We start from the raw sequence: 24467 nt of genomic DNA, 5'->3' as shown, positions 1-24467 counted from the left end.
TTGTATCCTGGGAGACAGATACCGGTTGAAACCTCAAGCATCATTCTAGAGGCAGCAAACCTATTTTAAGGCCACTGTGTGTAACACGGGCCTCAGTTGGGATATTTTTGATTTTCCATTAACGATTCAATCTGTTATGTTGTTCCAAGTTTTGAAAGTTTCATAGATGTATAAAACTTAGAGATGTATTCATCGAGAGTCTCAACCAAATCGAAATGCTTGGAGGGAACAAATTAATAGCTAAAAGAATATGAAAAATCCTAGATCGCTTGGACCTTACAGAATACAAAATGAGTCTTGTGTCTACCATCGAAAAAGGATTATATTGTATAGCGCAGGATATAAAATCCAGCCTTGTTAGTCGACTAGTGTTTGCCCTTGCCTGCACTTGCTAGCTAGTGGCTCAAACACTAAATCGATTTATTAGTGTGTAATTAGCAAATAATGTCCTATTTTGTACTGCCCCAATATTTTAATTTCCAGTAGGTTATACTCGACAATCACCCCAAATCATACAAAACACACCCAAGATCATTTCCCTTCTTTAGCTCGATGCCCGATATTAGTTGAAAAAGAACCAAATCAAACTCACCCCCAATCTAAAGCTCGATGCCAGATAGGAAAGCCCTTTTCTGAATGGAATAAACGTTGAGAAATTTTTTTTCTCTAGATTTGAAATGCTGAATATATGTATGTGCCCTTTTTTTTCAAAATTCAAATTCTGAAAAAGAACACTTCCATAACAATAGTTAGCGACAAAATTGAAAAATCAAACCTCAATGTATTCAGGTTGGAGTCGGCATGGTGGTGAGACGAAGCCCCGGCAGGTTGCAGAGGAGGGGAAGGGAGTTGGAAGTCAACGGAAACGAAAGTCCAGTTCTTGGCGGGGGGAGCAACGTCGTGGCATGAGAGAGAGAGAGAGAGAGAGAGAGAGAGAGAGAGAGATGAAATGTCGTAGTGGGTTTCAAAATTTGAAAGCACAAACAAAAAAAAAAACGTAATTTGATGGCAGCTTTGTAATACATGTAAAGAACATGGGCACTTTAATTTCTTGGGAAGATTGCACTGTCAGCTTTTGGAATCAAATGAATCTCAGCCCTTCTTTCAACTTGTGTTTGTGTGGAGGCCCACATCCTTGTGTTTTATTAGGTAGATGTGCGACTTGAGGACTTGGTCACTGCATGCCAATAAACAATATGTTCACTCATAGTTCATTTCCACACATTTTTTTCTTACTTTTGATGACTCTATATGTCAGAACCAGTTTACGTGCGCGCACCTCATCTAATGTCTACAACTGATCAATCCCACCGTCTACTATCAAGTAGACCCGTTAAAATAGAAATCACCGTCTATCAAATAAGAACATACTTGAAGTGGATATAAGACTAAAGAGGACAGTGGAATAATATTATTCATCCAACCATGCCTTCATCAAATGTGAAGAGTAAACTCAATTTCATATATAAACTCACTAGTTTACTAGCTTGGAAGTCTCAACCAAATCCCTTTCTGTTACCTTCGATTCGATGTAAATGAGAAGAACAGTAACCAACAAAAATCCTAGGGAAACTGTTGTATTGGAACCCTTGTCGCTCCATACTATTGATTACTAGTGACTACTCTTTCACATTACAAAAAGATTGAATGAGATTTAAGTACAATTTTGATGCCTGTTTATAGACCTAAAGAGAACAAGTGCATAGATGTGAATAAAAATTGTAATAGGCCAAATATATATGATGGTTCGATCTAGGTTCAATACGCTCGGCACAAGGCCAGGCCTAGACCCTCAATTCTGTCTCAGCAAGTCGGGCCGGATACTATAGTACTCTTACGTTTGGATGCTTAATTGATTCGGCAATATTGGTGTTCGGACATGGGAGGTCCATCTGTCAAGCCATACTAAAGGCAACTCTCAACGGACTAGGGTTTAGACTGTTAGGTTCAGCATGAGCCCTAGCATGCCAGCTCACATCCATGACCCTAACCGCCATATCCGCATCATCAGTACTGGTGACGTCACTAAGGGTGCTTAGGGCATGAGCCAAGCACGTGTGCGCATGAGTGACAGCTCATACTCCTATCCGATAACAACCTTTTCAGGTGTGTTAGTCGTGATGTCAATCGAAGAGCTTATCGAGTGTGAGATGTACGCGCACGTACTTAAAGAGCAAGTTAGGAGTCTCTATTTAAAGGAAAGGATGCGCGCAATCCTAAGAGGTACATTATATTCTCCACCTAAAACCCTAGTACTTTCCTTCACCTACTGCACTTTAATTCTAAAGAGCAAGTCATGAGGATTCTTTTTTTTTGCTCGGCGTCATGAGGAGTCTTTTAGTCGTGCTTTCTTGTGCAGGTCAAGTAAAGAACCTAGGCGTGAACCATAACCGAATCAGAGGCTCAAGAGGTGACCAGGCAGGCCAAGATGAACGAACCCCAAAGAAATTAATTCATTGGTTTGGTTGGCTGTTTAAGATCTAAAAAGTTAAAGAGACCAAGAGCATGACATATATAGTTGGCTGTTTCGGATCAATCATGGAAAAAATAATGGTCTTTCGAGGTACCCCAAATAGGACGCAAATTCTTACATGGACTTCATTGCGTCATGGTATATGTCGTCATTGGCATTACATGGACTTTATTGCATGGAAAATGAAGAAAGGTCTTTCATATCAAGTCTTTGGCTTTTACGTTCTATGAAATAGGAGTGATCATCTCTAGAAATAAAAAATTATTTTTACCCATGTATTTTAACCACATTTTGGCAAAATAAGTCAAAAAGTGATTATTTCTCAAAATATTTGGATAAAAGGAAAAAAAAAATACTTTTCCGATTCCTTTCGTTGAGATGAAACAATAATTCACAAAAGTTTGACGCAAAATTAAGAAATACGAAAAAAATTTAAATAATGACAAACCAACTTATTTTAAGATAAATTTAAACGAACGCAGCCTTAATCACGTATGCATGGTCACAGAGTCCAAGCTTCCCGAGACACCAATCTTGGCTACTAAGGGTTAAGAATATACCAATACTATAATAATAGCTTCCTGAGACACCATAATTTTTGGCAAGATTAATGTTCTCGCCGAACTCTACAAAATGAATGAAACCGATCATCAATGTGTACTCAAAAGTGGCCAAAAAATTGAAAACAGACCGGAGGGGATACCAAGACCCTCCTATACCTGGAATATATATATATAAGTTTCTCATCTTAATTAATACCAATACAGTTTATAATAGGATACCTAATCATGGTGTATATGCTTAATATCAATCAAGTTTGTTAATTTACCTCTTGTTTTCTTGAACTAGATGGTTTGATCTTAGTTAATCACGTATGTGTAGTCATATATAGCGTCCACATTTTCCATGACACCATTATTGGTTTGGAACCAAATTTTGAGTACGAATTTCTTGAAACTAATTAATTACTCTGACGTACGCTTGACTCAAACTTGCACCAAATCGAGTTTTACTCCAATTTTTACTCTCCTTTGAGTAAAAGTACTATAGCAGGTATCAATATATAGAGTTTGGGTGCCAACATAGTTAGGATGCTTCCTCTTAATTGTCATGCGTCTTTTTTAAGGTTCTTTTAATCTTTGTAACAATTTTAAGATCGGTCTTTCCTTTTAAAGATTTATAAAATTGCCTTCTTTTTTTTATTGCAAAAGTAATATTTTATTAAGAAAAATGAGGAAGGAAAATCCAACAAAAAGTTGGACACTACAGCCAATTGGCCAAGCCCAAAAACAGTGGGCCTAAAATGCCCAAATATAACAATACAAGCCCAAAAACACGTGGGCAATGTTCTGAATACCGTATCGGCCAGGGTACTAGTTTTCCTACTGGTACGGTATGTATCGGTACCGGTCAAATATCGGGTACCATTTCAAATTTACCGCAACTACAATATATATAATAATTATATATAATTATAATTCAAAAAAATCCCCCATACCATGCAATTCATTATAAAATACCTATGTGTTTGCCTCTTGTCCCACATTGCCTAGTTAGAAAACTCTTTTCCATCTTAAATGACTTTGCACACTAGTGGGCTTGTGAATGAGGACCCAAAAAGAGGTCTCGCGCGCTCAGGAAAATGGGCCGTGGCTAAAGATAATTTGAAAAAACTGATTTGGAAATCAATTAATCGAGTGCGCGTCACGGGTTATTCGCACACAGGAGGGGTGCAAATCTGGGATTTGAGCCTCGTGCACGTACTATAATTAAGCCCACGTTTTGCTAAAATTCTGAAAGGCAACGTTTTTTTTTTTTTCCTATCCCTTTGGTTTTTTTGTTAATTTTTTCGAGGATGCCGAATAATACCGGACGGGATTTCCGGTAAGCTTGTCTCAGCCGGTATTTCCCGAAACGGCCGGTACCAAGCGGTAAGGACCGGTATTAGGGTACTAGTTTTCCTCAAATCTGGTACGTACCAGCCGGTACGGTACGGGATTGACAACTATGCCTGTGGGTCTAAAAATCCAGATATTAAAAAAACTCTTTTAGCGAAAAGTTTAACTTTTTCGAGGAAAAAATTGAGCGAATCCTGGCCGTTTATTACAACAATGGACAGATAGAGATTGATTGTGTGTTGTGTTTTACACAACCATTATGTGTGTAGCACTCTTGTTTAGTTATTGAGAGGCAAAATACAATAATCATTATCCTTAATTTTTTCAATCATTATTTTCATTTATCTCTCTATCTCTCCCGAATTATTACCCATACTTTTAATCATTTCTCTATTTCTCTCTATGCTCATTTCCTATAAATCCAAATTCAAAATTCCAAAATGAACGGGACCTAACCTTTTGAATGACCCATTGCTCACAATTTCCCAGAGGCGCCACTGCTTTTGGAGTATATGAAATTTTTGAGTTAAAATGTAAAAACATGTGATTGGATGCCTCATCTCAAAGATAAGTGAGTCTCCCTTGACTCTCTCAAACCAGTGGTCTAACATAATATGCATTAGAAGAAAAAAAAAATCCGACAGTTAACTTGTTGGACCAAGAATTAATTATTGTTGTGTACTCTTTATGCACAATTTCCAAATAGTCATTTAAAAGGGATCCACCACCTATTCTTTTCAAACTAGTTCCAATTAAAAAATAACTCTCGAAAATAAAATATGAAAAAGTAGAACCAAGGACAGTTTGTTTTCTTGAAACTTTGGGCCCATTTTGCCATTCTATGACACTCACCACTGGCTAATTGTCATGGGAAGACTTGACTAATTTGTCGTCTAAGTCGCTTTTTAAGGCGACCCCTCCTGTACCAATCAAAAACGACATAAGGAGAGGACGAGTCTTCCAAATAGACAATTCGATTGCCAAAGAAACAAAAAGATTCTTGTTGAATTTACAACTAAGATCAAGAACAATAATTGTTACAGTTGTTTCTCAGGTGCATATTAAAAAATATTTAGGTAATTCAGATTTTTGATAATTAATTTTTTTAACATGCAATCATGCAAAATTTTAACAAATAATCTGGCGCAGAACAACTACTTAATTAGTGACTTAGAGAATTGTTTGAGGACCCAAGTTGGTTTAAAAAAAAGAGCATGGACAATTTAGAAGAAAGAAGAAGAAATTAAGGATCAATATTGAAGCTCAACTTGAAATGAATTGATGCCACCATAGCCAGGTTGCTGCCAAGCTCCAGTAGAGAATCCCATAGACGTCTGGATGGATGGTCACGATTGAGTTTCACATTATTTGGTGAATGTAGAGTGAACAATAATAGATCATCCGGAGAACTCCATTTATATAAATTAATTATTCGATCCGTTGACCCTATTTTGTGCAAGGCATTTTGAAGCCGCGAGAGTTGCCAAAACTCGTTGGAACTTCACGGTTAAACTTGCTTGTCTTACAATAATGGTTGGAGGAGTGACCTAATAGGAAGTCTATGGAGCTTGTTTCATGATTTAGGGCAAAGAATTCTTGAATTCTTTCAATGATTGTTGATTTGTGTTTTCCCTAGCTTTTTTAAGTTGAACAAATTGACGTTAATTTTGAGGAATTTGGTGAGATTGTACTGCTTAGGAAGAATGTTAGTTGGGTATTTTAGGATTTCATGATGAGCTTAAGGGCAGAAGTGACGTTTGGGAAAGAGAGGGTGTAGGGTTTGATATTAGAGGGGTTAAAAGGGGTTTAGAATGGCACATGAAAAGTATCAATGAAATGGAATATGAAAAGGCAATGAACGGCGCCTCAGATCCATAGTGATGTGAATCGATCTGAGTCGTTGTTCATTACCCTTAATTTCATCTTCCTTTTCATAAATACATTTTATGTATTCTAACATTTTTCAAGTTATAATGATTGTCGGACCCACCCAAATGAGGTTCGGTACCACGTCCCATTCAGGGATGTTTCTGGAACCGTAGCATTATTGGATATACTAATTCCAAAACCAAAATGATTTTGCACCCCTTTATTATTCTTTTGCAACGTTTTTATTTACTTGAAATTATCAAATTATTCTTCCTTCTTAATTTACTTTTTGCATTTTATAAGTATAATTTGACAATTTCACATGAATAAGAACAAGAAAAGGAGGAGTACGCAGGTGAACAACATCCACTTTTTTATTGGTTCTGGTTACAACTTTACACTTTCAATCATATATTGTGCTAGTGAAACAATAGTTAGCTCTGCAAAAAGAAATAAATCTGATTTACAGTCTATTTTGGTGGAGAAAATAATTAAACTTACGAAAGATAAACATCACAGTACCAAGACTTGAAATCCTTATTTATTTATTTATTTCTGAGAAAGTCATTACTTTGCTAAAATAACATAATGGATTCATTTTTTACATGTATTGAATATAGTTCTATTACTACCAAGAATGAATGCCCTTGGTGTGGCCATCTTAATTAGAACCTATGATAGGCTTTGTTTTGCTAGCTATTTTATGTAATGTTGTTGTTGCAACTTGAACTTATTCACTTAGCATAATTTTAATCTATTCCGTTTGACCAAAAAAAATTTAAGAATAACTACCTAACAGTAGATGTTATTGAGTTCTTTTTTTTTTTGTTTGTGTTTTTTGCTTGAATATAATAACATAGTCATGAAAGATGAAAGACGGGTATTTGGCTCAACGGCATCAAGGGGTCCTCTAACATCTACTGTTAGGTAGTTCAACTCTAGTATAATAACATCTACTTAGGTGCTAGGAATAATAACATTAGTAGTTCAACTCCTCTAAGGTGTTTTTTGTAACTATACTAACAAAAATAACTTTCGTCGAGCAAAAAAAAGTCTTAAAATTATTAAGTGGAGTATGAGGGGGAAAAACTCATACGGAATACATTGTCATAGGAGGGTGAACAAAATTATTAAGTGGAGTATGCTTCTTTCCTTTTCTTATGTTCTTTTCTGTTCCAGAACTAACTATGGTTAAGTATCAAGTATAGTCCATGTATACTAAGAACCAATGAGAAAGTTCTCTCATTGGGCAGCGGTGGGTGGTGGTCTGATCTGCTGTGGTTGTTTGTGTGATTTGGGTGCAGGTTGCAGCTCGGTCGGGTGGCCAATGGTGGTTCGGTGGTTGGTGGAGTTTGTTGGCCGGCAGTGGGGGTGGACAGTGATCTTGGGTAGGTTTTGGTTTTCTTTTGGGCTGGGCTGTATTGATTTATTTGGGTTTTTTTTGGCTCCATGGGTGTTTGTGCTTCATTGTATTTTCTGGGCTTTTGGCCCTTAGGTTTGTTTGGGTTTCGGCCCTTTGGGTGTATTTTCCAACTTTTGGTTGGAATTTTCTTTTTTTCCTCTAATAAAATGTTTGCATCGCTTTTTTAAAAAAAAAAGAACCAACAAGAAAGTGGGTATTGTTCTCCCATTTTGAAGGTGAGTGCACAAAATTACGCTCTGAAAAATTAAAGAAGTCAAAAAGATAAAAGGGATCGGGAGTGTGTAAATCATTTCTCATCGCATAATAACCATGACGAGGATTAATATTACTCCAGTTCTTAAATATAGCCACCCATTCCACATATACAATAATTCGGCTTTAGACGTTCCATCCTCCATAACCACCTCCGCCTCAACTCAACGGCCACCACGATTTCACACGCACAGCCAACAATTTTTATCGCAAAAGCTAAACACACAATGTATTACAACTGAAATCTCACTCACAAATTATTCACTGTCTCTCCCTTACTCACTCTACTCCCACAATTGATACACTAAAAGCACCGTTTAGGTTGATACAGATACAAACCGCACATTGTTTACCTACTTTTCCAACTCATTCAACAGCCTGCAAATCAGGTTTATTGACAACAATCCCCACCTCCAAAATCCCAAAATTTGCGGCCTTCAACGTTAGGGCCTCCTCCATTTCCACTGCCTCGGTTTCCTCCAAATCCGCTTCCTGGGTACACTTCACTACCATTCTTGGCATCCTCAACTCCATTTGTCTTCTGTTCAGCAGCTGCACAAATGATATTAAGGCATGTTACATGCAAGTTCATCTTCAAAAAACTAATATACTTATGTTATCTTCGACACATGAAGAAAATAAAGATGACAGTGTAATAACAATATTCATCTAACCATATGCCTAGCTTAATCAAATGTGATCGAAGAGTAAATTCACTTTGAAATATAGACTTACTCGTAGCTTTCTTGGAAGTCTCAACCAAATCCCTTGCGGTTACCTCAGACGTAATGAAAACAAGAGTAGCCAACAAAAGGCCTAAGAAAAGTACTATTGTTTTGGAACCCATTTCGGCTCAGTACTAGATATGACTACTCTTTCAAATTGCACAAAGTTTGAATGAGATTAATTAAGTACAATCTTGATGCCTATTTATAGACCCAAAGAGTTACGAGAGAAGAAGCGCCTGGATGTGAATAGAAACTAATAATTCAGTGGTTTGGACATATGAGTAATGATACAACCCATCTACGGCCACCGACCACATGGGGACCGATTCCGCACCAAAAGACAAGCGGGGCCCACTCCGGATTCCGCATGGAAGGTCCGAGCCTGATATGTAATCTGAATGAAAAATAGAAAGATTAGATCGAGCACTTATGTATATCGGATTGAGCTGATTTTTCACACGCCTACTCGGTTTTTTTTTCTCTCTAAATTATTAAACGGCTCGAATTTTTCGTACGGGATCCGGAGTGGGTCCTGGGTGGTGTCGGCACAGAATTGGTGCCCATGTGGTTGGTGTCCGTAGCTTTTTCGGTAATAATATATGTGGTTGGCTGTTCCAGTTCGAAAGCCGGGTCCTGTAATGAGGTTTTGTGGCTGCAAATGGCAGTGCCCCAAAACTACAATGTTTTGGGGGGCCCAAGTAATGTAAGCAAGCTTAACCCGTATCCTTTTTCTCCCATACCGTAACAATGGTTGTGTGGGGCTCATTTTGAGGTCTTATATAAATGATCCGAGCCGTTAAATAATTTTGAAATAGTTATTTTAGTGGTCTCGTTTAAAATAATCTCAATCGGATAATTATAATTAATTAATCTAATTTTTCAATTTTTTTATTCATAATTTAGCATCATGCATGAATCATGAATTACTTTTGAAAAAAATGCCACACAATTGTGTGTCCAATATACCCTAGATTTGAACCACAGATATTGTAGGGCTTATAAAGAAGAGCATTCAATTAAAAATTTATCTTAATTAGGCATCGATGGATATCAAAACAGTTCATAATCTTTCTGTTTTGATATCTATCGATGCCTAATTAAGATAAATTTTTAACTGAATGCTTTTCTTCATAATCCGTACAATATATGTGGTTCAGATCTATGTTATATTGGGTATACAATTGTATAGCTTTTTTTCAAAATTCATTCATTATTCATGTTCTTATATGATTGAAAAATTATAAAATTGGATTAATAAATTACACTTATTCAATTAAGGTCATTTTATGTGAGACCACCAAAAAAATTACTATTTTAAAATTATTAAATGGCTGAAATTATTTGTGTAGAATCACAAAATGAGCTCACACAACCATTGGTACTGGCTTGTGTACCGTACGGGGCGCTCAAAGATCAAACACAATTGTCAATAATGCTATCACCACACGCATATACACAAACACTTAAACACACTCACCCCTATTGTGATCGAGCGAGAGTGTGTGTAACGTGTAAGTGTTTGTATATATGTGTGGTTATATACGGGGTGCTGCCATTTGCCACAAAACCACTACATGGACCCGGCTTCCAGCTGTAAGATTAATCATAGACAACCTTGCTATGAGTACATACATATATGCGTACATACACCGTGTACGTATGCTTTTGGGACCCGTATCAGGTCCCACAAATATGATCCAAGTCGTTCATTAATTTGTTTAAAATATGTTGTTTATTAGGTTGTCTGTAAAATATTAGCTCAACCCGATATCGGTAGAACGTTTACAAAACATTCAACTTTCCTTCAGAAATAAGCCTCGTATTCGATCTTATCGATGCTCTTTTGATATAACCCAAAATAGGCCGGAAATTCTTACATGGATTTCGCAATTATTTACTTGAGGGGGTCCAACGTCTTTCAATATTTATAGACTCGAACTCCAAATCTTGCATTTGCAAGCGAAGAGGTAAAATCAGATGAGCTTAGAGTCACATCTGACCTTCATTGGGTCATGGTATACATGTAATTGGCTGTCTATTACATGAACTTTATTGCATGGAAAATGAAAGGTCTTTTAAGTCTTTGGCTGTTAGTGTGAAAGAGGAGTCATCTCCAGCCAGGAAAATTAATTAATTGAGGTGTTTGCATTCCAGTGTGCGCTAGAGCTGCAGCACCAGAGCGAGGAGGGGCTGGCTCCTCACCTATCTGGATGGTCTGATCAGCCTGTTAGAAACAAAACCCAAATACTCCTAATACAAAAAAGCCCAAGAACACCCAATGGCCTAAAAACCCACATAATACAATAATGCACAAAAATTAGCAAAAAAAAAAGCCTAAAATGCCCAAATCTAACAATACAGCCCAGCCCAAAAGAAAACCCAAAACTTAACCTAGCATTTTGAGCAGCTTCAATCATAGCCATAGATCACCATCAACCCCAGAAACAGACTGATCATGACCACAACCACCCACACCATGCCACCACTGGCCGCACTAGTGGCGAAGCAGCACGGGATCCAACAAGCCGACCAGCCGCAGAAGCTCAACCTTGCCATTAGGCGAATACCGTGCCGCCCAACAGCAGAAACGCGGCAGGAGCCATGCCGACCACGCCATCCACACCCCCACCGACCCTATGCTGTTAGGCCAAAATTAGTTACCCAGCAAAAAACTAACCACCCCCACCGACCCTATGCTGTTAGGCCAAAATTAGTTACCCAGCAAAAAACTAACCGGAGAAGCACGGAAACAAGGAGGCACAGCCGTGAACGGGATCAAAGGCGAATAAGATCGTGGAAGAAAATGCCCAAAACGCACAGGGAAGGGGGTCAAAAAAATAGAGTGGAGAGAGAGAGGACAAAGGAAAAGATGAGTAATACCAGAACGTCGACCTCGTCGGACAACTGTAACCCTAGCAGTGGTTGCTGTGAAGCACGCTACTTCGGCCTCCAAAAACGACCAGGGGAAAATGGGCACTGAGATCCCAAAATGCTAGCACCGTCCATCATCGCCAACCATCTCCATGTTTCTGCCGATGGATTTTGAATAAGAAAAAAAACGAAAGAAAAAGAAGCGGTAAAGTAGATCTGAAAATGGAAGAAGCTGAAAGGAAGGGAGGGGGAGTGAGAGATAGACAGAGGAGGGGCGGCTAGCGGCGGTGCCTCACGAATGTGTAGTCGTAGCTAGGGCTGCAAACGATCCGAGCCGCTCGCGAGCGGCTCGGAGCTCGGCTCGACAACGGCTCGACTCGGCTCGGTTCGAGACACAAAAGAACGAGCTCGAGCTCGAGTCCTGGGCTCGTTTCGTAAACGAGCCGAGCTCGAGCTAGTCGAAACTCGGCTCGAATTGGCTCGCGAGCTCAATTATATTATATATATTTATTTATTTAAATATATATATATATATATATATTTTTTTTTACATATTTATATTTATTTATATATATATTTATATACATTTGTTTCATAAACGAGCAGAACGAGCCGAGCTCGAGCTCTGTAAATACTTATCGAGCCGAGCTCGAGCTCGAGTTCTGCAGCTCGTCACGAGCTCGAGCCGAGCTCGAGCCAAGGTAAATTAAAGCGAGCCGAGCCCGAACATGTTGAAACTCGGCTCGGCTCGTTTGCAGCCCTAGTCGTAGCGTCCCTGTTCCCCATGAAAACAAAATTGCCTAAGAGCTGTGCTACGTGCACAGACTACTGTGCACAGCAGCTGTGCACAGCAGCCTTTTTCTCCCGCTCCGGGTTGTACAAAGATGATCGGAGTCGTTCATTTTGTTCAAAATATGTCGTTTAAGGTCTCTGTAAAAAATGAGCTTCGTTCGATATCGTTAGAGGCGTTAACAAAACACCCAAAATCACTTCAGAATTTTAGGCTAAATTCTGAAGTGATTTTGGGTGTTTTGTTAATGCCTCTAACGATATTGAACGAAACTCATTTTTTACAGAGACCTTAAACGACATATTTTGAACAAAATGAACGGCTCCGATCATCTTTGTACAACCCGGAGCGGGAGAAAAAGGCTGCTGTGCACAGCAGTATGTGCACGAATCATTTCTGTTTGTGTAATAACATGAGTTAACAATATACCAGTATCTTAGTACCGACAAAGTTTAGACCGGATATGTTGTTAAGTTTTTAAAAAAATTTAAATTGTTACTTTTGCCGATAAAAAAAAAATAGTTTAGGATATTCTTATCAATATAGTTTGTTTACCTCCTGATATGTCGGTTTTTAAGGTTCCACCCTGAGTGCAATTTTGTTCACATTTCTTAAAAGAGAGTGAACATTACTCTCTCTCTTATTGGTTGAAATGGTATAGATCTCACCACAAAATGATGACATGCTTATCATGCAATACACTTTTTGGTAAGCATGACATCACTTTGTAGTGGAACCCACATCATTTCAACTAATATAAAGAAGAGTAATGTTCACCCTCTTAAGTGGAGGATGAACAAAACTCAACTCTTCCACTCATGTGTAATCAAAAACGACATAGGGGGAGGACCAGTCCTCCAAGTCCAAATAGAGTATTCAATTTGGCAAAGAAACAAAAAGATTCGTGTTGAATTTGCTGTTAAGGTAATATGTGGTCTCATGCATGTTGCTGGAAAGTGGAATGTGCGATTATTTAATATAATGTTGCTAACTAATTTTTGGTTGGATATAAAGTTTCCACACATGCTATTAGAGCAGGACCTATGTCACCTCCACATTTAGAAAATTCTCAATTTACAATCCATAGACTAACAAAAAGGCTGCACGAAAAGAGGCTACACGTGAGGGCCATGTTAAGGAAATACCTGTATAGCTCCACATTTTTTGAGAGTGGAATAAATGATCAATTAATATTATGAGGGAACCTCTCCACTCATCGTTAATTAATTTTGGGTTGAATAAAAAGTTTTCACAATTACAAGATCAAGATGCAAGTGTAAATTTGTTCCTCAACGGCATTAAAATTTAGGTAATACAGTTTTTTTTTGCCAAGCAAAAAGAATTTTATTAATCTTTATAAAGAATTACAAAGATTAAACAGAACAAGAACATACTGACAAAACGCCACACAAGACCGAAGAAGGATGACAAGATGCCAACCAAAACAGCAAGAAATTAAGAGTCAGAGAAAAACCTAAACAAAACACCCAAAGCTTCTTAATAGTAACTTGTTTTTACAAAATTCCAACAAATAAACTGTCGCAGAACAACTACTTTGTCACTTAGAGAAATGTTAGAGAAGTTAGAGAAATGTTAGAGAAGTCATCAGAAGACTTGAGTTTGTTAGACAAGTGTAAGGACAATGTAGAAGAAAGATACTGAAGCTCAGCTTGAAACGAATGGAGGCCATCTCAGTCGTTCTAAACTGATAAGTGAAGCCTAATCGTCGTCATATTTCAAAGAAGCACATCTTTACGAATCGCGATCTCACAATCGTTGCTTTCGTTATTCATCTATTTTGATTACTATCCTACCACAAATACAGGAATAACCATCACAACAATAACCGATAACTAAAAAACAATGAGCACGCGGCTCACGTGACACTAGGATGTATAACAAGTGTGTTTGAATGTTGAACTAATTCCACGTGCAAACACACCTTTCAGGCTTCAACAATACAAAGCATCGAAAGTAAAAACTTAAATTATAAAAGATGATGTCACTTTTTAGTTGAATCTGGTGTAAAACACAACCAACAATACTTTCTTTCCAAACTGCTACATTTACCAGAGTAAATTGTATGCGTATGATTCGAACAAGAATACCACTTAGGCCTACTGATCACAATCTCAGTTCTTTCGCTCTCTGCATCGGTGCCTCGAGTGTCCAAAACCCAAACTGGGGAAGGTACAACACGAACACTTAGGCACTTGGACAATTGATATCAATTAGTAGTTGTTCTAATGTGATCATGAGGAACGGGTTCTGCATGTGTGACTTCTGCTTTGTTAGAGCCACAGAAACTTGTTGCATGGTTGGTCGGCACCGCGGACTCGGCTGCAAGCATGCAAGTGCTAGCTTTACAGCAAGAACCACTGCTTCCGCCAAGTGATTCCTTGGTAGTGGGAGTCGTTTATCCAATATATCCTTCAACAAAATACCATAAGAAGATGGTGGTGGTGAGTCCAACGATGATGAAGAAAGAGAAGAGATGAGGTCCCCTGGATGCCTCCCCATTATAACTTCAAGTGTTAAAACTCCAAAGCTATAGACGTCTAACTTCTCATTCACCTCCAATGTGTAAGCAAGTTCTGCCCAAAGGAATAAGGAGTACAAAGAACAGGAAAAAAAAAACTACTAAGAAATGGTAAAGAGGGCTTAGGAATTAGCATATTCAAAAGAAAAACACGACACTAATATTGGTAGCTAGGATGAACTATGCAAGTACCTGGAGCAGCATATCCCAACGTGCCTGCAAAGGAAGTCCAATTTGATGAGTGCAAGTTTAGAAGTCTAGCAGTTCCAAAATCAGAGAGATGAGCGATGTCTTCCAAGTCTAGCAGAACATTCTTGCTTGATATATCGCGATGAATGACCGGGGGTGAACAACCATGGTGCATATATGACAAAGCATCTGCCAAACTTTTAATGACATTCATCCTCTTACCCCAATCCAAACTTAGAGCTTCTTCCTCACCGCTTAGTTTCTTGTCCAAGCTCCCCCCTTCTAAGAACTCGTAAACCAAAAATGAATGTTGTGGATGTGAACAGTAACCCAAAAGCCTTATGATATGCCGATGTCGTATCTCTGTCAATGCACGAATCTCACTCGTAAAACTTTGCAAATTAGCCAACTCGCCATCTTGCGAAGGATGAAACTTTTTTACAGCGACAACTTGACCACTTGGCAGTTCAGCTCTATAAACAACGCCATATCCACCTACTGCAATGCAATGCTTGTCACTGAAATCCTCCGTCGCTTGGATGATGTTTTCATGCACCCATTTTCCATCGAAGCTCCAAATCTCAAACATATCCTTAATAGTTGCTCTATTTGGCTCCATTTCATTGTCTCCCATTTTGGGGTGATGAACCAAAAAAATCATAGCAACAATCAAAAATGAAATGGCCATGATAGGAACTGCGACTAGAATAACAATTTTTTTGTAATTTCTCCCTTTATCGATGTTGCTCTTCTTCCGTGAGCATGGCATCAAACTAGTTTTGTTGCCACATAATCTATCATTATTTCGGTATGATTGAAATGGAGCATCTTCAAATGCTTTTATGTTGGGCAGAGGACCCTCCAAGTGATTGTAAGATATGTCAACGGACGTTAAACTTGACATCTCATTGAAAGAGGAGGGGATAGAGCCGGACAACAAGTTGTGAGAGAGATTTAGTGTCTCTAAGCTTTTTAAGTTCCCGATCCCTGGTGGTATCTCACTTGTTAATAAATTATTTCCAAGATCAAGATTTTGAAGAAAGTGCAATTTTTCTAATTCATAAGGAATCGCCCCCCTGAGCCGATTCCTGCTCAATTTCAAGTTCAGAAAATTCACACACTCACCCAGCTTCCCTTGAATAGGTCCACTTAGATTGTTTCCGGACAAGTCAAGATGCTGAAGACTAGACAGACTTCCAATTTCTGGTGGAATGTCGCTTGAAAGTTGGTTATTGCTAAGATTAAGTTTGAACAATAAAACCAACTTTTCAAAAGTCTTCGGGATCTCACCGACTAGATGATTTGAAGAGAGGTCAAGTAAACGTAACTGAGTTGCGCTTCCAATTCCAAGTGGAATGTTTCCAGAAAGGATATTATTGGAGATCTTTAGGCTAGTCAAATTAGGAAACTGCTCCCATTTTTGCCATAGTTCACCATAGAATTTATTATAACTGAGATCCAGATATACCAAGTTTGGGAGTGCCTCAAAAACTTCTGATATTTGCCCCATCAGTTGGTTTCGATCAAACCTAACACGTTGCAACTCCCTACAATTTCTCAAGCTATTCGGGATATGACCTATTAAGTAGTTGTTTGCTGCAAGCAATCTCATGAGTGATCCATGAATACACAAGTTCGGCGATAGGCGACCTGTGACCTTGTTGTAGCTTACGTCAAGCACTTGTAGATATCTAAGGTTGTCTAGTTCTAGAGGGATTGAGCCAGAGAAAGAGTTCGCATAAAGAGACAATCTTGTGAGGTTTTTTAGGTTCCCTATTGAAGCAGGAATTGACCCTGTGAGATTATTCGTCGACAATGCAAGATCAATGAGAGATCTTAGAATTCCTACTTCTTGAGGAATTGAACCGGAAAGTTTGTTGTGGTGAAGGTACAAAATTTTAAGATTTCCCAAGTTCCCTACAGACGCAGGAATTGACCCACTAAGGTTGTTCCACGATAGTGAAAGATTAGAGAGAGACCTAAGCATCCCAACTTCTTGAGGGATAGATCCAGAAAGTTTGTTGTCAAAAAGGTATAATTCGGTTAAGTTATCCAAATTTCCTATAGCTAGAGGTATTGAACCCATGAGGTTGTTAGACGACAAAGAGAGACAACTAAGAGCACTGAGCAATCCTGCTTCTGAAGGAATTGTTCCCGAAAGATGATTGGAAGAGAAGTTAAGAAAGGTGAGTCTCGAAAGGCTGCCGATCTGTGGGGGAATGGTCCCGTATATGAAGTTGTTGGACAGATCAAGTTTAACTAGATGAGGGAACAAAAGGAAGTTAAGACTAGAAAGCGTACCTCTCAAACCAATACCCTCGAGGTTTAAATCGGTTACTTTAGTGTCCTCGTTGCAACCAATTCCAACCCAAGTGCAATGCCCACTTTCGTTCCATGATGAAAGGAGAGATTGGCTTTGATTGTCAAGGCTAGCTTTCCACATCAAGAGAGCGACTGCTTCACTTTCTTCTGCAACTGTTTTAGTTGCAGGAGAAGCATGAGCAACAGCAAAATAAGATGAAGAGACAAATGGAAGGATGATAACAAAGACAAATATGAGTCTGGAAGGAGCTACATGGAAATTGGGAACCCTCTTTGGTAAGGATGCCATGGCTTGTTTTCTGATCTTACTTTAAGCTGGGAGTAGCAGTTGTTGCACAAATTTATTGGAATTAATGGCTTATGTAAGTTACAAGCTTTAGATCAATTGAACGCGTACAATGAGATTTCCATCACACATTAGCTTCCAAAAGTTAACACACATGGAGGGGTCCCGGTCACTTTGTTTTTCCCCACTTACCCAACATGTACCTCCAATTTGTGGAAATGATCTGCAGTTGTCTGGACCCTAAGGAGGATGACTGATGATAATAATTTGCAGAAGTCGCCAAAATTGGTCAATATCAACGGGCATGTGCAGCCAATAAACATGGAATAAAGTCTACAAAACAAAATGATAGCCGTAGAATTAACACTCAACCCTTTTGACGGGTTGGAGTTTTTCCAAGTCCTTCATTTAGATTTGTCTTTTTTTCCCAGTCAAGCGACTAAAGGGGATTAAACACTAATCGGAAGACTAATGGAAAGACCTGGGAAAGACTAATGGGGAGAGACTTTTGGAAATAGTAGGGGGGAAACCTGGGAAATATCCTCGGTGACGTTACGTGGGCATTATACATGGCAATTATACGGATAGAAAAAAAAGTTATATTCGGATGAGCCGGTAACTCAATCTTGTCCGGAAAACCAATGGAGGTACTCCACGTCATCCAAATAACAAAGCTGCAGCATGAGTATTAAATGCTTTTAATGTGTTCTTTCCTTTACTCTCTTTCGACAATGTGGATGGGTCCCACCCTACCCATTTGAGTTATAACATATTAAAAAAAAAGGAATAGATGTACCGAGTGAAAAAAAAAAAAAAACACAAGATGGAGGCTTTTTTAACAAATAAAAACAACAAAATTCGGCTAAGTTCCGCTAAGAGTTTCGAGGCTTTTTTTGTTTTGTCCTTCTTCTTCTTTTTTTCTTAGCATTTGCTTGTTTTACAACAAATATTTTACCCCTATTGATACGTTTCGACGAGAGGTATCAAAAAAGTAAAAAAATATGATTTTTACCCAAATACTTTTGAAAATATTCAAGATAAAGTACAAAAAATTACTTTATCTTCGATATTATAAAAAATATTAGGATAAAAGTAAAAAAAAAAAATTACTTTCGATTCCTCTCGTCGAGACGAATCATTAAGGGTAAAATATTTGTCTCAAAACGAACAAACGCGAAAAAAAATTTGAATAAAGACAAAATACAAAAATTCCAAAAAAACCTTTAGCAGTACTTAGCCGGATTTTTTTGTATTTATTTGTTAATGGATGGGATGGGTTTCGTTGTTAAAAATCAACACGGCTCCTCTTCGCCTCCAACCGTGTTAGTTCTTCTCCGCCTATATTCCACGCCATTCACAACAAATAAAATGAGTTTTTAGTACAAAGAACAGTTTTGGTTTAATATTTGATTTTCGCTAGGTTCAAAGTAAATTGAATTGGGATTTTTTTGTGTTGATTTTGCTATTTCCAATATTCGGAGTTTTTCAGGTAAATTGAGAGGGGTAAAAATAGTTACTCCGTATCTCAAAGGGTTAGGGTGGGACCCATCCACATTGTTGAAAGAGGGAGTGAAGGAAAGAACACGTTTTAGAACTAAAAAATAATTCTTATTTTTTAATAAGGCAATTTCAAGCTTAAAAATTATACGCTTATTGAAATCTAAAAATATGCAATATGGATCTTGTTTGAAAGATCTCGATGAGATCTTTTATACGATGCAAAAAAAATTGAAAAATTATTTTTCATTTATATTATTTTTGAGTTTAAAAATGTAAAATAAACTGCTTATTTTTTAAAAAGATTTCTGGAACGGGTTAATGCTCTTTATTGATGCTGCTGCAACTTCTATTATTTGGATGACGTGGAGTTCCTCTATTGGTTTTCAGGACAAAGTCGAGTTACCGGCTCATCCGGATATAACTTTTCCTGTTATGGATAACATGTGTTTTCGTTATTAATATTTGGGAAAATTTCAAAAAACCCCCTGAACTTTTTGACACCTTGCAAAAAAACATTTGAACTTTCACTATTAACAAAAAAACACCTGAACTTTCTGACAACTCGCAAAAAAACACCTGAACTTTCACTATTAACAAAAAAATACCTAAACTTAGCATTCCGTTAACAATTAGACCCATGCTGTCCAATTCCGTTAGTTTGTAACGGATGGAGCTAACGGAAGGCGTTAACTTTTTTTTTTTTTAATTTTTGCATTCAAAAATTACTTTTATTTCATATTTATTTACTACTAAAAATAAAGAGTTAAAAGTATTTTATTAAGAAAAAAAAACTTTATTTCATATTTATTTACTACTAAAAATAAAGAGTTAAAAGTAATTTTGGAAGTAAAAAATATAAAAAAACAAGAATACTGAAAAAAAGGAGGTTAAATGCAATTTTGAATTTCTGAAATTAGAGCTAGAGCTTTGGCAGTTGATTGGTGGAGTGGGGTTAAAGTTCTAAAAAAAAAAGAGGGAGAGGGAGAGAGAGAAGAGGAAAGGTAAAATTTGAAAGTAACAAAAAAGATGGTGGTTAAGGTTATTTTTGTAAATAGTAAAAAATAGAGTTAAAGTAATTTTTGATAAATAGTAAGAAAAAAAAAGAACTTTATTGCATATTTATTTACCAATAAAAAAAGAAAGAGTTAAAAGTAATTTTTGAATGTAAAAAGTAAAAAAAAAAAAAGTTAACGCCTTCCGTTAGCTCCATCCATTACAAACTAACGGAATTGGACGGCAGGGGTCTAATTGTTTACGGAATGCTAAGTTTAGGTGTTTTTTTGTTAATAGTGAAAGTTCAGGTGTTTTTTTGCGAGTTGTCAGAAAGTTCAGGTGTTTTTTTGTTAATAGTGAAAGTTCAGGTGTTTTTTTGCGAGTTGTCAGAAAGTTCAGGGATTTTTTTAAAATTTTCCCTTAATATTTTTTAGTGTTTGTTTTCAAGTCAAAGTGTCTTTTTGGTTTCTAGCCAAAATATTTAGGACTCTTCGTAGTTATTTGTACTCACATATTTTTATTGAGAGTCTTGCTAGATTTTAGTAGTCAAAGTTTTGTTTCATTAAGTTTTGGCCAGTAAATGTGAGTGTCCTTTCCTATTTTTAGAGGGTCTAGTGGCCTATAAATTATGATGCTATAAATGAAATGAGTAGTTTTGTGTGTTTAAGTGAAGTATAACCTTTGGCTCGTGAGAAGTATATCACTTTCTTTTCTTTTATGTATCTATTAGGTGGATTCCTTTGAACAATGGTGAGCGATCCCTACGTATTTTATCCCTCGTTAAATACTCGGGTAGTGTCAATCTGTATCCTATTGATTTCCGAACTTGGGTGGTGAGCGTTTATCCCTTTTATCCTTTTTACTTTTCTTCCTTTCCATCTGTAAATTCCGGTATCAAATTGTTCACGAGTCAGCATCTTGCTGATTGGATTCTATAATTTGAATGAAAAATTGGAAGATTAGATCGAACACTTGCACTTATTTTATTGAGTTGATTCACCACAAGCTCACTCAAAAAAATATTTTAAAATTATTGAACGACTCAAATTATTTATACTGGACCCGGAGTGGACCCTGCATGTTGTTCGATGCAACATCCGTTGGTTCCTATAGAAGGACTCTTGTTTACCTCCAGGTTTACTGAACTTTGGTCCTTATTGGCGTTTCCACACTCGCCACGGACTTGGTCTAAGTCTGCTTTTAAGGTTCCACTCCCGTTCCAATAAAAAACGACAGATGGAACGGGAGTCATCTATCTACGGCCTCCAGCCACGAGCTCATCATCGATGATTTTCTGCCGAAGTCGAAAACCTCTCAAAGAATGATGTTAAGAAGCTCAAATCCCCTAACCATGAATGGAGGCTAATATTCAGAGGCCGTGGGTATAATTTCTAGGACCATGCATCTACTGGATTGTGAACAACAATCTGCCACCTCTCATTACCCGGCCCATATTTTTGGGATCTAAGGTGATCTCACACAACAACCAAAGTTGTCAATTCTTTACCAGCTAGTCTACCGCTTTGACAAAGTAGGCATGAGAAAACAATAAATGCTTGTTCCATGAGGTCGCATGCATGTTTGAATCTTGTGTTGAGGCCAACCATCCCAAGCCTTGGGGCAACTGCGGGTTTTATCCGATTGTTACTTTCAGAGCTTCAAAATTAATTGAAGGGTGCGCCAGATGGCCCGGACATCTGATTATAAAAAAGAAAGAGAGTACCATTTCTTCTTTATTGGGACAGTAAGTATCAAGTATGGTCCATGTACACTATACAGTAAGAACAGAGCCGACCCTAACTTTTCGGGAGCTTTAAGTGAAAATTAAATATAGAGCATCTTTTGTTGGACTATAATAAGGGATAAAATAGTATGAGGTCAGAGCCGGCTTTGAGTAAGAACCAATGAGAATGTGGACATAGTTCACCTACTTTTTAAATGGGTGAACAAAATCATACTCGATCAGAAAAGAAATCCAAAATGATAAATGGGGCGAAAATCATTTTCATTTCATTAATGCTTAGTTGCCATATTTGAAAGAGATGCTCACCTTTACAAATGGGATGCCCTTTTACTTTTCTACTATGAATACTAATTGACTACCAACTCCTCTTGTAGCCAAATTACGACGTACCAAAAAAAAAAAAAAAACCTCCTCTTTGAACCAACAGATCTCAGGTTCGAGATCTGTTTGAAGGTAAGATCAGAGAGAGGTTGCTTCCAAATACTAATTCATAATTTCTCACTTTCAATTTGTTTGTCCATTTTCAGAATTAAACCTTTTACTATGACACAATGATTACTATTGAAAGGCTTTGATTTTCCTAGAATACCCCATAATCCCATAACCACAGTCGCCTCCACAGCCACCACGATTTCCTTCTCCATATATATCTTAATATCTACCTGCAGCATGGCCCCCAATCCCCACCTCCATTGTCCCAAGTTTTGCCGTATCGATCGCCATGGCCTCCACCGTACCCCCCGTCAGGGCCTCCTCCGTGTGCACGGCCTTGGTTTCCTCCAAATTTGCCTCCTGGGTGCCCTCCACCACCAGCATTCTCAACTCCATTTATTTGTTCAGCATCTGCACAAATGATATTCATGCATGTTACATGCGACTTCCGCAATTGCATATTCAAAAATTAATTTTCTTTCACTGCTTGGCATTTGTCATTTTCAAAAATAATAGAAATAATTAGGGGTGAGCAAAAAATCCGTCAAACCGTGAATTCAGTCCAAACCAATCAATGATTTGGTTTGGTTTTTTAGTAGTTTGGTTTGGTTTCGGTTTAAAAAAATTAGAAACCACGTTAAATGGTTTGGTTTGTGGATTTATGTTAGTGATTTCAAGTTCCAAACCGTGCGTGCGCGCGCGTGTACTTATATATATATATATATATATATATATATATATATATATAGTCAACTAATTTTCTAAATTAATAATCTATTCAATCTACTGTCCTATTGAGTATTTATTTACTATCAAAATTATTTCGCATAAACTTTTATATATCATCGTATAATTTTGATACACCAAAAGCACATGGTATAATGTAATACTCCATTTAGTGATAAGTGATTCCACGGCTCAATTAATTTCTAAATTTTCCTATGTTTCTATAAATGAAAATGGATTCTTAATTTATCTCCATAATTTTGAGTATTTTAAATAGTTTACGAATATGATATTTCAATTTCAAGTAAACCGTAGTTCGAAACCGAAACCGAACCATAGTCTAATGGTTTGAATTGGTTTGGTTCTATACCTTTTGTAGATTGGTTTGGTTCTCCAAATTCATAATCTGTATGTAGTGGTTTTATTTTTGGTTTATTATAAAGCCGAACCAATCTAGTCCATGCTCACCCCTAGAAATAATCATGTATCAATTTTTTTTTTATTGATAATTTTTTTTTATTAATCTTTGGAAAGGAAACAAAGATGAAAGGAATCACGGGCACACCGGCATACGTCACTTGAGAACCAAAACAAAAGGAAGGCAATATGCCAATCAAAACACCACAATCAAACACCGAAAAACAAAAATAACCATGTATAATAAGAACCTACTGCAAGTGGATATAAGACTAAATATTACAGTGATATAATAATATCCCATCCAACCAAGCCTTTATCAAATGTGAAGAGTAAATTCAATTTCAAATATAGACTCACTAGTTTCCTTGTAAGTCTCAACCAAATCTCTTGCTGTTACCTCCGACGTAATGAGAAGAACAATAGCCACCAAAAGGCCTAAGAAAACTATTGTTTTGGAACCCATTTTGCTCGGTGCTAGATGAGTACGATGGGTATATTGAATGAGATTTAAGTACCGTTTTGATGCCTATTTATAGACCTAGAGAGAAAAAGTGCATGGATGTGAATAGAAATTATTTCAGTGGTAATTTCGACATATGGGCCATGGTATCATGGAAAGGGAAGTCTTTGGCTGTTGGTGTGAAAGAGCACTAGAGCTGCAACACTAGAGTGCTACCTGGACGGTCTGATCTTAATCACGCGTGCAGTCGTAGCGTCCACCCAGACCAAGTCTTGAGTTTTCTGGGCCCTAGATGAGTTTTGAAAATGTGGCCTCTTAACTTTTTGTATATATTCTTTTTGTTCCAACTTGTTGTTCTCGATCCTATAGAAAAGACGTACTTTCGGATTAAAAAAATAAAATATTTCCATGCTTAATTTCTAGAACATTTTGACACCGAATTAAAGAACTAATTGAGATCTCTAATTTGGTGTCAGCTACGCCATTAAACAAAGAAGTTTTGTTAGTGAAAATATCATGTTGATCTGCAGCACTAGAGTTCTAGCTGGACGG

General features: G+C 37.5%; 3 protein-coding genes across 3 annotated transcripts; all 3 read right to left on the bottom strand.

Annotated features, from left to right (window-relative positions):
- Positions 1–7944: 7944 nt before the first annotated feature.
- On the bottom strand, positions 7945–8932 carry LOC131316376 (abscisic acid and environmental stress-inducible protein-like). Its single transcript, XM_058345726.1, has 2 exons — positions 8651–8932; positions 7945–8467 (listed from the first exon to the last, which is right to left on the bottom strand). The coding sequence occupies exons 1-2, from the start codon at positions 8760–8762 to the stop codon at positions 8307–8309; spliced, it is 273 nt and encodes a 90-aa protein (XP_058201709.1). The 5' UTR covers positions 8763–8932; the 3' UTR covers positions 7945–8306.
- Positions 8933–14269: 5337 nt separating this feature from the next.
- Positions 14270–17925, bottom strand: LOC131316372 (MDIS1-interacting receptor like kinase 2-like). The gene is made up of 2 exons (XM_058345720.1): positions 15036–17925; positions 14270–14898 (listed from the first exon to the last, which is right to left on the bottom strand). The coding sequence occupies exons 1-2, from the start codon at positions 17641–17643 to the stop codon at positions 14510–14512; spliced, it is 2997 nt and encodes a 998-aa protein (XP_058201703.1). The 5' UTR covers positions 17644–17925; the 3' UTR covers positions 14270–14509.
- A 4188-nt stretch (positions 17926–22113) lies between these two features.
- Positions 22114–23956, bottom strand: LOC131316321 (glycine-rich protein DC7.1-like). Its single transcript, XM_058345643.1, has 2 exons — positions 23813–23956; positions 22114–22720 (listed from the first exon to the last, which is right to left on the bottom strand). Exons 1-2 carry the CDS (start codon positions 23916–23918, stop codon positions 22536–22538), a joined length of 291 nt encoding a protein of 96 aa, XP_058201626.1. The 5' UTR covers positions 23919–23956; the 3' UTR covers positions 22114–22535.
- Positions 23957–24467: the final 511 nt, after the last annotated feature.

Source organism: Rhododendron vialii, chromosome 2a (assembly GCF_030253575.1).
Source record: "Rhododendron vialii isolate Sample 1 chromosome 2a, ASM3025357v1".
NCBI lineage: Eukaryota > Viridiplantae > Streptophyta > Magnoliopsida > Ericales > Ericaceae > Rhododendron > Rhododendron vialii.
The sequence above is the reverse complement of the archived record's forward strand: the minus strand, read 5'-3'. Positions and strand labels throughout refer to the sequence as shown.

Excerpts from the sequence above, each read along its gene's own strand:
- LOC131316376 (XM_058345726.1), bottom strand. The coding sequence starts at position 8,762 with ATGGGTTCCAAAACAATAGTACTTTTCTTAGGCCTTTTGTTGGCTACT. Across the intron at positions 8,468-8,650 it reads GACTTCCAAGAAAGCTACGA|CTGCTGAACAGAAGACAAAT; the intron begins GTAAGTCTATAT and ends TCATTTGTGCAG.
- LOC131316372 (XM_058345720.1), bottom strand. The coding sequence starts at position 17,643 with ATGGCATCCTTACCAAAGAGGGTTCCCAATTTCCATGTAGCTCCTTCC. Across the intron at positions 14,899-15,035 it reads GTTGGGATATGCTGCTCCAG|AACTTGCTTACACATTGGAG; the intron begins GTACTTGCATAG and ends TCCTTTGGGCAG.
- LOC131316321 (XM_058345643.1), bottom strand. The coding sequence starts at position 23,918 with ATGGGTTCCAAAACAATAGTTTTCTTAGGCCTTTTGGTGGCTATTGTT. Across the intron at positions 22,721-23,812 it reads TGAGACTTACAAGGAAACTA|ATGCTGAACAAATAAATGGA; the intron begins GTGAGTCTATAT and ends TCATTTGTGCAG.